This window comes from Uloborus diversus, chromosome 8, assembly GCF_026930045.1.
Source record: "Uloborus diversus isolate 005 chromosome 8, Udiv.v.3.1, whole genome shotgun sequence".
Taxonomy (NCBI): domain Eukaryota; kingdom Metazoa; phylum Arthropoda; class Arachnida; order Araneae; family Uloboridae; genus Uloborus; species Uloborus diversus.
This window is the reverse complement of record NC_072738.1, coordinates 73932513-73949916: the sequence shown is the minus strand read 5'-3', so window position 1 is coordinate 73949916 and position 17404 is coordinate 73932513. Positions and strand designations below refer to the sequence as shown.

The following is a 17404-nucleotide window of genomic DNA, read 5'->3' as shown; positions in this document are numbered from 1 at the left end:
TCCTTTATTTTTCCCAATGGATCTTCATCCACTGCAATTTCCTCCATTAACGAATGTTTTGGAAACATTCCATTATTGAAACACAGGGGTCTGGCCAGAGCAAATTTGGGTCCGTTAACGGACCCTTCACAAAAATCCGATCAACCAAAACGGACCTTTCACAAAAATCCAATCAACCAAAACGGACATTTCACAAAAATCCGATCAACCAAAATGGACCCTTCACAAAATTCTGGTAAACAAAAACGGATCTTTCACAAATTGTTTATTGAAAGAGCAAATCTCAAATTAAAATAATACACAGCATATTTAAAGTTAAATTAGAGGAATCAACTTATACAAAATCAGCTAATTTTGCAAAAGGAAAAAAAAAATCGGCACTCTTGTGATGCTCCTGCAAGCCATAAATAATTACTACCGCCAAATAAATATAATGCCTGTTGTTGGTTTCTTTGAAAGAAATTAACAGCTGTTATTTTGGGAGAAAGTTATATGGGTTTGGTTTTTCGATACTAAAAAGGATAATTAACTTTAAATAAACTTTTATTTACCATTATTTTTTTCTATAGATGTCTACATTTTGAAAAACGCAATCTTTTTACATCCAATATGAGAATCATATTTTATTCTTTTTTTTCAAGCTAACTTCGCTTTATTAGGATGCAAATAAATGAAAAGTCCCTTTATTTTTGTAATAAAGCTTATTTCAAGTTTTTAAAGGGGAATTCCATTTTCTTTTATGAGTCAATAATTAAAATGCTGAATCGATGGTTTATTTTTTATTTTATTTATTTATTATTGCTTCAACTGTGTTCAGATATTAATGATATGTTTATCATAGGACTCTAAAATGCAATTCAAAAGTAATTTTATCAAAAATATTTATTTTACAAGCTGTTTTTATACTTTTGATTCCTTCACTTTGAGGATTGCAATCTCTTTGCATCCGCTGTGGAAATCTGATTTTTCGAATTTTCGATGTTTAGTACGCTTAGTTAAGAGGTAAACAAATAAAATATTTTTTTATTTTTGTGAAAATCACGGAGTTTATAAGGTTTGAACGAAACTCTGTGCTCTTAAACAGTGTCTTGGGTTAAAAAGTTAAATGCTGAACCCCTGCCTAATTTTTTTTTCTTACAGTTATTTTAAATACTATACAAAAAACATTTCTAGTATAATTTAACATGATGTAGAATGGTAGATAAATATTGATACTTGAGGGGTGCCCATCTCCCAGGGAGCGATGCCTCCCCCCTCTCTTCAAATACTAGAAAAACACTCAAGAATGATATTCTCAACAGAAAAGAGAGAAAACACTCAACTTTAAGTGTCAATGATGCAGTTTCCACCATCTCAAGAGTCTAAACTTTCGTTTTTACAAGAAAAAAAATTATTTTTATTTGATGTTTCACAAAAATAATAGATTTTTCCCAAAATTATTTTATTTTTCACAAAAAACGGACCCTGTGAAAAATCCTGGACAGACCCCTGAAACACATCCATCGCTGAAAATTGCGTGTCTTGTTTGAGATTTCAATCCTTTTGCAGCCTGGAAATATTTCAACTGTTTGAAAATTTTTTAAAGTGTTTTGTTATATGTAGTGATGTAAAATACCTGGGTATTTATTTTTAGGGGTAAATACCCAAAATGGGTATTTACCTGGGTATTTATTTCAAAACTTTATATTCAACTAAAATACTTTTCTGTATGTATTCCACTATGTATATATAACCAACCATATACAAAACAACAAATTTTTACACAAAAATTGTATTTTGATATGCAATTTTTTTAAGAACATATTTAAAGAATTATATTTTATATATTTTAGATATTTAAAGAATTATTGTGTGAAACAACTAAGCAATCTAATGTGATATTCACATTAAATGTGTTGGATATGCCTACTCAATGTTGATAGCCAAATTTCAGATATAAAAAGCTATTATATAAAAAAAGAAAAGCTTAACTTGTTACAAAAAAAAGCAAACATCCCATTTAAGTTTTAGAATAGTTCATTCTAAATTCTGACAGTTTTTTTTTTGATAAGATTTCATTAAGCCTTTAATTAAAAAAATTATAATACATTAATTTTTATATTTTTAATCTTTCATTTTACGGTTTATGTTTTAAAAAGAAAATCATCATTTTTTGATACCTCCCAATTTTTTTTTGCAAAATGCGCAATTACTAGGGGATTTACCCTGCTTTCGGATGAATACCCCAAAAAATATTTACCTTCCCACCCTACGTCACTAATTGCGTGTATTAAAAATAGTTTGAATAAATCTTCATCGTGAAGTACTGGGGAGCAAATGAGCAAGGCAACAGAAAACAATATTTTGATTTTTTTTCTTATTAATGTGAAAACTTCGAATAAAATAATTTAATAACATCACAGTCTTAATAACTTCTCAGCTTATTCTTCCAAACATCCCTCATGCTTTCTTTTTTTTTTTTCATTTTCGATATGACTAACCTAGATTGTGATTTTGAAATTCTGAAGTTCATCATTGAATTGCTTATACTTCTCCAATTATGACATTGAAAAGAAAGATTCCTTGTTTCACGATATGTTTCTTTCATAATTTCATCAAGTCTTTCAATAAAAAATATTATAAACTGTGTAATACATATGTTTGTATCAGTTTTACCAATTATTTCATATTAAGATTAAAAAAAAAAAAAAAAATCCAATTCACTTTTTGCATTTTTTTTGTAAAATACCCAGTTTTTGGGTATTTACCCAGGCCTTGGGCAAACACCCGGGTAAATACCCAAAAAATATTTACCTACCCGCTGGGTATTTACCCGATCCACATCACTAGTTATATGCTATGGAAACTTGACTTATTTTATTTATTATTTCTGTAATTTATTTATTTATGAACATTATTTTAATTGCTCCTTCATGCCCATGTAAAAGTACCCCCCCCCCCCCAAAAAAAAAAAAAAAACCGTGGTTTGACACATAGGCTCAGATTTTTATAAAGTTTGTATCTTTGCTCTTTCTATGCACATAAAATTTTTGGAGAATCTCAATCGGTTAAGGTTCTACAGAAATGCATAGCAACATTAAAATATTTAAAACTGAAAAGTAAATAAATAAAAACTCCTGTATGAAACGATTTTGATTTAGGGCTCCCGATTTGTGGAAAAGGTCACGTTGGTTGCTTGTGTACACAATGCTTGAAGTACTTGCAGAACAATTCTGGTCAAATGATTTTACGTGCCAGAACATTGTCAAGTATTCTGCTTTGGAACTGTCCAGAATGTCATGTAGCAGTGTCCTGTCCCCTGGGGAGAAGGCTAAAACAGTTGAATTACTCACTTGAAGTTCAGCTGATTGTAGAATTTAGAGACACTCAAAATTTTTTAAGTTCATTGCTGTATGTTTCACTTTTAGAAAATGAGCAAAGAAAGTTAAATTTTTCAGTGATTCTTTTGTTAATGAATTTTTAGTTTTATAATTGGAAAATATTGATTGTGTAGAACTTGAAATTGGTATTTTAATTTTCTGTGTTTATTATTTATTTTAATCTTCTAGGCTTTGCTTAAGTCCAACAGCCATAAAAGCAAAACGACTTGGGGCAAAAGCGAAGACCAGTGTTCGCGCTCAACTATCCGTAACATGGGTCCCAGGGACCCATTAATGAAATAGATTTGGGTCCTTTGGTGGAAAAAATGAGTCCCTTAAATTTTAAACAGAAAATCTTAGTGCAAAAATTAATAATATAAAAATATTTATACTTCGGGGGGGGGGGGGGGAGGCATGAAATAAAATAAATTGGTTATTTTTGCCCTAATTTTTTTGTGATTTCATCATTGTAAAATTATTTTCAAATAATACACTTGCAAGACTCAGTTATGTGAGAAACTATTTGGTCAGTTACAATGAGATTAACTCAAAATTTACTTTAAAAATGGGTTTTACCATAAAATATAAAACAAGTGCCTCTGATTGATCAAGCAAAAAGCACTCCCTTAACTTTTGTTTTCCTGGAAATTTTTCTTAGTGAAAAAAGCAAACAGACCCCCCCCCCCCCCCCCCCTTCCCAATTATCATTGGCAATTACATAATAATAATAATAAATCGCAAGCGAATGAACCCAACGCAAAAATCGCGATCGCAAAAACTAAACATTTTCTCATATGAGTGTGAAAATTGCTCATTTGCAATCTTAAATCAGTATATTTGACTTTATTTTGACTTGTTCAAAATATCTGTTTTGATTTTTCTTCTATTTTTAAAATGGCCATTTTGAAAATGGCGCGATCGATTAATACCCGACTTTTGCAAGTCCAAATAAAAATAACCCATCAGAAAGAGATGAATTATTAGAAAAAGAACAAGGTTAAAGTGCTTTTGTATAAAATTCAAGTATTCATAAGCAATTTAACAAGAAAAATGTAAAGTTCCGAACTCTTTGTGTTTAGCGCGATCTGGAAAATATTCGCCATTTTTTTCTCCCCTCTTTTTATTGGGGATGCAAAATGATGATTTTTAAAAGTAATTCTGGTTACATGAATACCAAATTGCAATATTTTTACTGTACAATTGTCTTGCATTAATCCTGAAGATTGCATTGAAAACCTCTCTCATTTTTAGTCTTCATTTCTGTTTTTAGGAATTTCCTCAAGACAAAAGTTGAGGGAAAGCTTATTCTTAGAATACAGTACAATGGGCTATTTGTGAACTTGCTCCCTGAGCTCTGCCCAGGAGGTCACTGTAAGCTCCAGTCTTATCACTAAAATTCCATTGACTGGTCCACAATTTGGGTGTGCTTGAATAGCTGATAAACAGATAATGTCATTTTAGTCCCTTTCTGTTGATTCTCCTGGTCATTTTGAAGCTTAAAAGCATTTACTAAATAGATCTTTAGCATTTTCTCCCATTTTTTTTTCTGGTTCTTATCTTTTGGGTTTTCTGGGTCCCTGGGACCCGATTTTTCGCGGAGTTGCGTCCCTTTCCCGCGAATTTGCGTAAAAAACCCGCTATAGCGCGTAAACGCGAACCCTGGAAGACAACCAAATAGTGGAAAGAACAATATTTTTAAAGAAGATTATAAATGTGTTCATTGTACAGATTCAAAGGAGCAAGAAAATCGCAGAATACAAACTGTCCAATAAAACTGTAAATCAAGGTACAGAGATAGGTAACAAATATTAAACTACTTTTTAACAAAATAAAATTGATTCAAAAGAACTTTACTTGGTTAACGGCTAAATGTATTTATGATATTTTTAAATAAAAACAGCTTATAATAATAATTTTTCTTGAAATTAGTTTTAATCAGGTTAGATGACACAATATATATGTATATATATACATATATATATATATATATATATATTTTTTTTTTTTTTGCATGTCTAAAAGCAAATGTATAAGTTACAATGTAAGACACATCAAGCGGGCAACTATAGAGATAAAAGATAGACTTATTATTTTTTACTTTTGGGACAGAAAGTAGAAGTTTCGCTTTTTTCTATGCATTTATGTGTATGTGTTTTTCAATAACCACTAGAAGCGTCTCAAAAAAGGAAATAGTTTTTGTTTTGCAGTATCTCGAATTTTTTTTTATGTCGAATATTTTTCTTAGTTCCTAGTACTTTGAAATAATGAGAATCGACTGTGTATGACTTCAAACTTTGATCATCACCCTTGGGTAACTGAGCTGAACGTCTTCCTTTTCTTTTTGTTCCTTCTGAATAAGTTCATATTGAGTGATAAGGCGCAGTACCTCATGAGCCTGAAACAAAGGGTAATATAATTTTTTCTCTTGAAAAACTGTTAGCAAATTTTAAAAATAAATTCTTTCAGTTACTTAAACTATTTCAATTTCTTTTACTACTGAAACTTGCATAATACTTTCAGTTGCGTAACTATATTTATTCGTTCATTTTTTCAGTGAATGTCTGATAAGAAAGTTATAGTAGCCAGTGCAAAAATTCTGTAATTTAATTTTTTCCTCTTCTTTTAATAGTGATATGGTTATTGGCTAATGAATTATTCATTAAAATAGTTTACTCTACAAAATAAAAAAAAAAGTTTTCACAAAAATACACTATTTATATTTATAGCCTAATTGAAATTTTAATTTCCATGAAATCCAAAGACAAATGTCCCTTGTCTAACACGGTACTTCTACAACATTCTTCCAATATTACATTTTACCTAATTTGCGATTATTGTAACACAGTTTCGATATTACATGGTACAAAACTTGAATTTAACACTACACAGTTTTGATATAACTCTAATTTCAATAGATGGAATTTCATTTTTGTTTAATTAAAAATGTATGATAATAACATCACTCCTTTTTTTCCTACTTTTTTCTCCCGTCCCCATTGGAGTTTTTTCTCATTTTCTCACGTGTAAACGATTTTTCCCATTTTTTTCACCATTTTTGATCCTCTCCCGCCTTGGTGACTTTTCAAGCTTGTTTTCATGCGAAAATGATGTCACTCCTTTTCTTTTCTACTGTTTTTCTCCCCTCTCCTATTAGACTTTTTTCTCATTTTTTCATGTGCAAACGATATTTCCCATTTTTTCACCATTTTTGATCCTCTCCCGCCTTGGTGACTTTTCAAGCTTGTTTTCATGCGAAAACAAGCTGGACTTGGAAAAAAACGTAATATCGATTATTAGCATTTTTTTTCAAACATTATAACTGTCGCGAAATTATTTTACTTATTTTTAAACAGACATTTAGAGTTTTGTCAGAAAAGCAATATTATCTAAATGATTATAATACAGATATTATCTGTAATGATTGAAAAATTTCTTGTGATTACAAAGAAAAGTAAAAAGAAAATCGTAGGTTTTGCTGTAGTTTGTAGAAACTACGATTTTCTCGTAGCAGTTGGCAGCTCTGTCGAATGCGATAACATTCGCTTCAAATAATATTTAATTTTAAAATGCTCCTCTTCTCCACAAATTTCAAAAACAGGGCCGTGCCATAGCTTGTTCTCAGGAATTGTGTCTTATCTCTAACTTTTGGTTGGATTCAAAAGATTAATGGAATTTTTCCAAAAATAGAATATATTTTTCTGAGGTGGAAATCAACAGAAATTTTATGAATTTCAAAAATATTGCACACTCAAGCAGGGTTTGCTTGTTAAAAGCGAGTTATGTGCCCATAATCTTAACATTGTGCCAACCAAATCTTTTCGATTTCCTCGCTAAATCCGAGTTTTTGTTAATACAGTGCTTGTTATAACCAAGTTTGACTATATTGCTTTTTTCCAAACTAACAAAGATTCATTGAAATTCAGTGTTATAGTTAAGAGGAGATGTTGCTCCCCTAAATTTTTGACTTATTACTGAAAAAATGATATACATTCAATGTAACTTGCTGTCCAAGCAACTTAAAAAATAAAAAAAAAGTTTACTTTTTAAATTGGAGTAAGTAATCTTTACCCAACTGAAATTCATTCACCAGGGCACCTACATTATAAAAGATGCATTCTCCTAAGTATTTCTTTTTTCAATTACATCACTGTCAAAATCAAACTGTAAATCCAAAGTATGCTATATTAAAAAAACTTTTGCTGAGAATTTCAGATTTAATATACATTTTGATTGTTTTATTTGAATGCAAAGTAGTTTTAAATCTTTCTTTCATAAACAAAAATGTTAGTATGATATTATATTTAATTTTAAATTAGAAATTACTCCAGAATAATTTGTCTTATATTTACATGATCAACTTGAAGTCGTAGAGTTTTTTTGACATTGGTGTCGCCAAAAACAACATCAGCATATTTGGTCCCGTTTATACTCACAACATTATCGGGAGCATTTGCTGCAGCAAAATTGAATCTCCATAAAGTTTCCTGAAAGGAACAAAGTACTCTTAACAATGCGAAAATGTCTCATAAGTGGTACTTATGGGTTACACTATTTCTGCACCAAATCTATTATGTAATCAATATCCTAAATATTCTTTGCATTTTAGCAAAGTTTTTTTTTTGCTAGAATTATGGGATGCACTTGTAAGATCCGTATTTGCCCCGATTAACTTCGTCTGTGCACCCCTCTTACCTATACCTCTGAATTATTACATACCCATTTCCGCCATTAAGAAATCATTTTTCTGCAATCTTTGCAAAGATATAATTTTCTTCCCTATACTAGATTATTTTACTGTGCATTTTTGTTTACTTATTCTTAATTCATTTATGATCTAACTGGATTTGTCTTTTTTTTCTGATCTTCATGAAAAGGTTCTTGTTTTAAGTGATGATTACAAAGAAAAAAAAAAAGTCATCCTCAAAAAAGCAGCTTTTAAAAAAAAGTTATAAAAATAATTTTCTTTTTTTTGTTGCCATAATCATTCATACTACTAACATTCCTACTTTGAAGAATTAGTTTGATGGATAAATTACCTTTCATTTATGTTGTAAGTTTTTTAAAAAACCAAATGAAGTTCCTTATTTTTGAAATTTTTACTTAAAAAAAATGTTTTAGTCCTCATTTTTTTCAAAGTTTTGAAAAGTAAATGCTCAATAGATATTATGTTGAAAACCAACTAAATACACACCCACAATACAGATATATATATACATCAGTTTAAGTTGAAGGGAGAAATTTACCTCTCCTCTCGCACAATGACGAGGCTGCATCTAATAAAAGTTAGCGTAGAGTAATTTTAATAAGTAATATAATTTTTAAATAACACTTACTGCTTTAAAATATTACTTACATGTGTTTGAATGTGCAGCACATTTATGCCTGTTTTGTTCACAGCAATTATAAATTCTTCTTCAAGATCACTATTGACATCTAACATCTATAAATAGTATTTTCTGTGTTAAAAACTAAGTCACAAGAGGGAAGTTCATTTAATGTTTGGACTTTAATATTTATATTGATAGAAATATGTAAATTGGTCATTATATAGATAGAAGATAGATGTACAGATATATAGATAGATTACAATAGTTTATACAGCTACCAAAGGCAGCTTTCTAGTGTAAAAAAATGAATAACAGGAAGAAAATTCTAAAAACATAAAACAGCTGGCCGCTTAGGGTAGCTAGTTGTAATAATCAGGGCCGGATTTGGAAGCGTGGAGGCCCCGGGGCAACGAAGGAGTGGAGGCCCCCTAATCAGGGTCCGAAAAGATCATCATATTTTCAAAAATATCCGACACTTTGATATATATCAGAATATTTTGATGTATATTTATATATCCAATATTTTCGACCCTTGAAGGTCAGGATATTTCGAAAAAGTTTATTGTGGGGCACCTTTGTTATGCACACCCAGGGACAGTAGCCCTGCCTGCCCTCCCCTCCCCTAAATCCGGCCCTGGTAATAATATGACTTAGGTTTATAGCTACAGTAAACTCTCATTACATCCCACCTCGTTACATCACTGTTTTGGATGTATTGCACCTTTCTTTTATCTCCCCAAAAAATATATATGTATACAGTGGGTTCGCTCTACAACGCGATTCGATTTACTTGAAACACCTATAACACAAGTTTTTCATGAGTAACTAATTTTGTAGCTAACGCAAATTCCTCGCCTACAACATGAAAATTTTCGGCATAAAGCAGAAGATCAACTTGTCAAACTTCTTCTGACAAGTTGTCTGATGCACATGCGCTGTTAGGGAAAAACTTCTAACAATCTGATCGCGCAGCATAAATCATGACCATCTTCCTTTTTTATAAGTTATAAATGTAATTACTGTATTTACTGTACAGTAGAACAGTACTATAAAACTGCTGAATTTTATCTCATTACAATATACTGTACTTACCATACTGTTCTACTTTATGTCTCTCCCTCACTGATCATTGATTTTTTGAATTGTTACATTATTTTATGGTGAATGATACAGATTTTCTTTAATGCAAAAAAGGTTCACTTCTTTGTCTAAGAAATGGTAATATATGGTTAAGAAATAGTGTAAAACAGTTTGAGAGATATTTACAAATGCCTAAAATAGTTAGGTTTGAAAATGAAAAACTCGTATACATACTCTTTTCCACAACGCGAAGTTTCAACTAACACGAGGGGTCTTGGAACACATCCATCGTGTGAGTCAAGACTTGACTGTAAATTTTTTTTGAAAATGTTACTTTACATTTGACATGATTAGGATAAAAATGTATATTTCTCAGAAAAAGTATTTTCTTTTTTTTAATCAATGAACACAACTGCCATATTTTCCATACACTTAATATGTTGCAGATTTGGCCGCAATTTTAAACTTATATTCCATCATAAAACTAAAAAAAATTTTAATATTTTTTTCAAAACTAAAATTGGTGGACCAATTTTTTTTTTGATTTTATCAAGAAAGTTTTAATACAATAATAAACTAATATTTTTGTTGAGGCACATGTCATTAATTTTTATGGTAATTAAATTGTTACTTTTTATGACCTCTGCTATATCCCGTTTTCGGATATGTCACGCTTTTTTGTTGTCTCCCGAGAAGCAATATAATGAGGGGTTACTGTATGAAGGTTTATACCTCTAAGCCTGTAAAGACCAGTCAAGCAAAGCAATTATTGTAGTTACATGCCAAGAACTGTGTTCTAGTAAACAGGCTAATATTGTTTAATGGCTCTTTAAAAAAAAAAAAAAAACTCTTTTCACTCCATTCTGTAGTTTGGTAGTATTAGGTTCAATGTCGTCATTGTCGTATCGTGACACTAGCTTTGAATGAGTTTACTGCATAGTTGTGGTGAATAGAGGAGGCACGCCATGTTTGAACCTGTTGGAAAATCTCTTTTGAATTTTCATTGAGCACAAAAGCTTAGTTGCCTTCTTTTCTGTCTTTAATGTGTTTCTGACTTAGTCTTTGTGAGTTGTAGTAAATTTTAAATGTAAAAATAAATAACTAAATAAATAAGTACTATATTCAAATTATTACTTATATGGCTGATTAAATTTTTTGGTCATCAAATTACAGCTTCTTGCCAATAATAATATGCATTTTTTATTCAATGGAAGTAGTTATCTTAAATATATGTTCATACCTTTGCACCAAAGAAACATGATCCAAAAAGCGACCATTTTTGAAGTATTTCTGCAAGAACATAACATTATTAATGAATAGATCAAAAAGAGGAAAAATAAAATAAATACAGTTGAACTCAGTTAATACAAAATATCAAAAACCATGAATTTGTTTGTATAAGCCGTTATTCGTAACAACCATGAATGAGTGATTCTGTGAAGAAAATGAAAAAATGCTGATCTATATTTAAAAAATATTGCTACACAAATTGTACATTCATTAGCACATTCAGAAATAAATCACTCATTTCTTATAATTGAATGTTTTTTGGATAATATTGAAAAAGGAAGATGGTAATCAACAATCGTGGAATAGGTTGTAATACACAATGGTAGATGAACAATTTTATCTCCCAATAAATTGAAATGTCCCCGTGTAAACAAATGTATGGGCTTTATTTTCTATGCAAAATATCTACTTAACGAACAAAATGTTCGTTTCAGCCGTAATTTCATTTTAAACGTGATCGTATTAAGAGAGTTCAACTAAACTTCAATGCCATCTAGGATCCATTCTTATTCATAAAAATTTGGCTTGACAACTAACTGCTCTACTGTCTCTTATTCTCACTATTTGTAGCAATATGTTTTGCTGCAGCGATAAACCAATACAAAAAATACCATCTATAAAATACACTAGAAAAAAAAATTGTGCATTTTTTTTTTTTAAATTTTTTCATACACTCAGAACATCAGTTTCCTGGAAAATCTTAAATTATCCATAAAAGGAACAAGTTTAGAAAAAATCAAGTACAGTGAAACCTGTGTAAGTTGACCACTCGCGGTGCAGTACTTTGGCGGTCAACTTATAAAGGGCGGTAATGTTTTTTTTTTTTTTTTTTGTCATTTAATTTGTCATCATTTTGTTCATTTTTTGAGGAATTCACCCTTACTCTTTCTGTTCAGCTCCACTTTCATTGTTTCACATTATTGAAAGTGAAACATAAATTCAAAATACTATTCAAATACTTTTGTTATTTTTCCCTTGTTTTTAACTATAGTAGACACTAGTTTTAGAAATTCCATATATGCCAGCTAATTTTCTTTGGCTTTCTCCATTTTCAATTACTTTTAATATTTCATACTTTTTATTAATCTCAAGTTCCACTAACTTTCTTTTTGAAGCCTTTTTATGTAAAACTTATAGCACTAAGAGCAACAAGCTTGACTCTCCCAGTTCATATAGGCAAAATTAAAATCTCCTATCTCTTAATCCCTTGCACCAGAAACACGTAACTTTACTCATTACTCATCAGCAGGACCAAATCTGCATACCCGCAGTGCGAGGGGCCCACGTCCTTAAAAAGGCTAACAGCCCTAGAAATTAATGAAAAAATAGAAAAAAAAAACTAGCACTAAGGTTTATTCGCTTTTTAAATAGACACTGCTGGCCACTAAGGAGAGGCCCTACATATTTTGTTGCAGGAGGCCCAAAATGTATAGATCCGGACCTGCTCTTTTTAGCAGAATTCCTGTGTTGCCACAACGTATTGCAACTGAAAGAAAAGACTTTGAACTTTTCTACTGACTCCTATTTTCATTGAACAGAGTACAAAAAGCTATCTCAAATAGAACAACAAATGAAAAACAAGTTTGGAGAATAAAGAGCAGAATAAGCTTTATGCTGCTGTTTAGTTAGTAAAATTCAGCTCCACTTTCATTGTTTCACATTATTGAAAGTGAAACATAAATTCAAAATACTATTCAAATACTTTTGTTATTTTTCCCTTGTTTTTAACTATAGTAGACACTAGTTTTAGAAATTCCATATATGCCAGCTAATTTTCTTTGGCTTTCTCCATTTTCAATTACTTTTAATATTTCATACTTTTTATTAATCTCAAGTTCCACTAACTTTCTTTTTGAAGCCTTTTTATGTAAAACTTATAGCACTAAGAGCAACAAGCTTGACTCTCCCAGTTCATAAAGGCAAAATTAAAATCTCCTATCTCTTAATCCCTTGCACCAGAAACACGTAACTTTACTCATTACTCATTAGCAGGACCAAATCTGCATACCCGCAGTGCGAGGGGCCCACGTCCTTAAAAAGGCTAACAGCCCTAGAAATTAATGAAAAAATAGAAAAAAAAAAAAAAAAAAACTAGCACTAAGGTTTATTCGCTTTTTAAATAGACACTGCTGGCCACTAAGGAGAGGCCCTACATATTTTGTTGCAGGAGGCCCAAAATGTATAGATCCGGACCTGCTCTTTTTAGCAGAATTCCTGTGTTGCCACAACGTATTGCAACTGAAAGAAAAGACTTCGAACTTTTCTACTGACTCCTATTTTCATTGAACAGAGTACAAAAAGCTATCTCAAATAGAACAACAGATGAAAAACAAGTTTGGAGAATTAAGAGCAGAATAAGCTTTATGCTGCTGTTTAGTTAGTAAAATTCAGCTCCACTTTCATTGTTTCACATTATTGAAAGTGAAACATAAATTCAAAATACTATTCAAATACTTTTGTTATTTTTCCCTTGTTTTTAACTATAGTAGACACTAGTTTTAGAAATTCCATAGATGCCAGCTAATTTTCTTTGGCTTTCTCTATTTTCAATTACTTTTAATATTTCATACTTTTTATTAATCTCAAGTTCCACTTACTTTCTTTTTGAAGCCTTTTTATGTAAAACTTATAGTACTAAGAGCAACAAGCTTGACTCTCCCAGTTCATAAAGGCAAAATTAAAATCTCCTATCTCTTAATCCCTTGCACCAAAAACACGTAACTTTACTCATTACTCATTAGCAGGACCAAATCTGCATACCCGCAGTGCGAGGGGCCCACGTCCTTAAAAAGGCTAACAGCCCTAGAAATTAATGAAAAAATAGAAAAAAAAAAAAAACTAGCACTAAGGTTTATTCGCTTTTTAAATAGACACTGCTGGCCACTAAGGAGAGGCCCTACATATTTTGTTGCAGGAGGCCCAAAATGTATAGATCCGGACCTGCTCTTTTTAGCAGAATTCCTGTGTTGCCACAACGTATTGCAACTGAAAGAAAAGACTTTGAACTTTTCTACTGACTCCTATTTTCATTGAACAGAGTACAAAAAGCTATCTCAAATAGAACAACAAATGAAAAACAAGTTTGGAGAATAAAGAGCAGAATAAGCTTTATGCTGCTGTTTAGTTAGTAAAATGCTAGTATGTCATCAAAGCATTAAAAACATTCTTTGAAAGCTATCAAAAAAAAAAAGTATTATTATTATTATAAATATATAAATAATAAAATAAAATAATATGCTGAAGAAAGTTTTAAAAAATAAACCAAGTTTTTTACAATATTCCAGACCAAATTTGGCGTACATTAGCGGTCAAGATAGAGAGGTGGTCAAATTACAGAGGTTTTCCTTCATTATATGAGATAGAGCTGATTCCGTTCCTGACAAAAGCAGTCAACATAGACAGGTGATCAACTTACAAGGGTGGTCAACTTTACAGGTTTTACTGTAGTTGGTTTACATTTTAAAGGATCAAAGAAGCAAAAAAAAAAAAAAAAAAGTTGCAGTTGATTAAGGAAGTAAAAAACATAGCAAAATGTTGAACAAAACGTTTAGATTGATGATGTTTTTACTAGTTTGGGTTTAGCTCGTTATCACTTTTTATTGAGTGACAAGCAATAAATGACCATAAATGTATTCAGTTAATCCTTATGTTCGGAAATTTGTATTGTGTTGATAAAAACTGCATAAAATAGAACATCTTCGTGCTAAAACATAAGTTTGCTAAATTATTCAGTTACAGTCATAGTTCAAATTTCTTATTTTTGTAATGAAAAAAAAGGCTTAATATGTATGCATAATAAATTTGTTCTACAGTCATAAAAAATAATATTTCTTTTATGTATTTTTGTACAGTAATGTGTTTTCATGAGGCATGAAGCCTTTTCACATGTTCTGAGTGCACTATCTTTTAATTATTGTGCGTGAGTTTTTAAATAAATTAGAAAAAGAATGATTACCTTTTTTTTGGTCAAAAATATTTACTTTTATGACATTGATTTATTTTTTATGTTAAAAAAAATTACCTATACATTGTGCTTTTGCTTCCATTGCATTTAAAGGAACTGTATGTTGCCATTCGTTAAGAAGAGTTTCAGCCCAATTTTTTGTGATTTCTGTGTAGAAATTCATTGCTGGTTTTGGCAACAAATACATCATATCTGATCTGAAAATGAAGAAATTTGTCGAAATATGTTTTCTGATTTTTACAATCCTTGATTTTTCAATTTGAAAAAAAAAAAAAAAAAAATCACTACAATGTTAATTAAATTTGCAGTTTAAACTTTTATAAACATTCAATTGCATTTTATACAAACAAGACTTCACACTTATACACAGCATTAAAATTGAGCATTACATTTATTATCAATAGTTAAGCCGGAAGGTTACATTTGTATACTAAATCATTGTTGTACAGGATGCAGTTCTTGAAATAAAGACATTTTAAATTTATTTAAACAAAAGTAACTTAGTAAAGTGTAAACTTACAATGATAAGCATTTTTTTCCAGTTTTTGCCATTATCCTGGCAAAAATGACATTTTCCCAGAAACATGACTAACTCTAATGCTGTGAAGTTTTTTTTTTTAAATCATGTAAAGTATGACACTTTAATTTATGTAATATTGTTAAAATTTAGATTTCATACAAATAAATTGAAGTAGCAACTAGTTTAGCTGCTGCATAACATACATACTTGTTGGGCAAACTATTCATTCCTTTAGCTTTATGCATTAATGTAGCTATTTTGAGTAACATATCCTATAAGAATGGAAAATTGTTATTTTATAGAAAAAATTGAGACCTGATAGCACAATAATTATTCATTTATTCAGTTCCTGTATGACAAAATCTCAATAAATGATTTTTACGATGTTCTGTATAATTCATGACATAATTGAATAATAAGTTTTTCTTTTTTTCTTTTTGAGAGTGTAATAGTCTGTTTAAAACTTATTGAAATCAAAATAATTAAGTTATATAACAAGTTGTGCATATTTGGTTTCAGAGAGTTTGAAAATTAAATATGAGCCTTTTCAACCCCCCGACACACAAAGGCAAGGGATTATGACGTGTGTCTGTGTGTCTGTCTGTGGCACACAGAAAATGGTTGGGCACCACTGTTTATAGTATTATGTACCCCCCCCCCCCCCCAAAAAAAATGGTTTTTTAGTATATTTATTCGCTTTAAAAATGCAAAGTATTTAAATGCAAGCTCCAATGACTGAAAAAGTATATTTATTTGATTTTTATAGAATCAACAAACATATTTTAAAACAATTATATTTTGTTATTCTTACCCAAGTGCCTGGTGAGAAGGTTGAGCAGTTGGAAGGTTTTATCAGCAAATATCCTTCCAAATAGTCAGGAATAATTTGGTGAAAGATGATCTCGATGTAAAGCTCAGAGTCTAGTCTTGAAGGAAAGCACCACACTGATCTACAAAATACCAGATAGTAAGTGCTTCCATTTCTTTCTAATTCTGCTACTAAGTCTAATATGTATTCATCTCTTTCCAAGGGCATGGTATATTGATCTGAAACAAAATTTGAATGATATAGTTCTTCTTTTTTTTTAAAATTTGTTTTCCTTCTCTAAGCAAAAATAAGCCAAAGGCATAATATTTATTGTCAATTAGTTTTCAGTGGTCCCCCCCTCCCCAGGTGGAGAATTTGTTGCTTTTTTATAGGTCTGCTTTTTTTAAAAAAAGTAAGTTATGCCCTGTTTAACTATACATGACCTGTAAATATTCCAACCAGAAAATAATCTTCATTTATGCATATTGATGTAGTTACGTGTAGGAATGAGTCTGACTCATCCGGAAAAAATATGTGAAAAAATTATCGAAACTAGGGGTCAGATACCCTGTGCAGCAAGTTATAAAGTTTTCTGAGACAAACTATTTGAACTGAAGCATTTGTTTGGAGGATGTAAATAAATAAAAATTAAGGTAATCACAATGTGAAATATTATTTTTACAATGCTTTGCACTCTATGGAAAACTAACAAAAGAAAAAAAGTGGTTTCCCCCCCCCCCCTGTAAAAGTGAAATGGTTTTCTGTAGCTATGTCGCCAAAATCATATTATTTCTGCTACTTGGAAGGGATACCCCCCTGATTGTCGCCGGCCAACTGGCTCACTAAATGGAAATTCTTTTCTGAAGTGTCATTTCTTATGACAGCCAAATGGTTTTGCTTGTCATGTCTCATCTTACTCCATTGCAGAACATGAACTGAACACTATTCTATACTACACTGCTGTTTCTTTTGTGGCTCCCCAGAAGACTTACATTCAATCTTAGATCAAGTTTTATCATATAAAAACTATTTTCATTAATCATAAAATACAATAAA

The 17404-nt window shown here is 30.7% G+C and overlaps 1 protein-coding gene across 1 annotated transcript in view; it reads right to left on the bottom strand.

Moving 5' to 3' along the window:
* Window positions 1-5615: 5615 nt before the first annotated feature.
* LOC129228430 (unconventional myosin-XV-like) overlaps window positions 5616-17404 on the bottom strand; it is a 44220-nt gene continuing 32431 nt past the window's right edge. The window contains exons 10-16 of the mRNA XM_054863110.1: window positions 16352-16587; window positions 15748-15812; window positions 15078-15217; window positions 11007-11056; window positions 8713-8799; window positions 7709-7843; window positions 5616-5754 (exon numbers count right to left, since the gene is read on the bottom strand). Of these exons, the coding sequence (XP_054719085.1) occupies window positions 5647-5754; window positions 7709-7843; window positions 8713-8799; window positions 11007-11056; window positions 15078-15217; window positions 15748-15812; window positions 16352-16587 (821 nt within the window). The 3' untranslated portion in view covers window positions 5616-5646. The remainder of the gene's footprint in view (window positions 5755-7708; window positions 7844-8712; window positions 8800-11006; window positions 11057-15077; window positions 15218-15747; window positions 15813-16351; window positions 16588-17404) is intronic.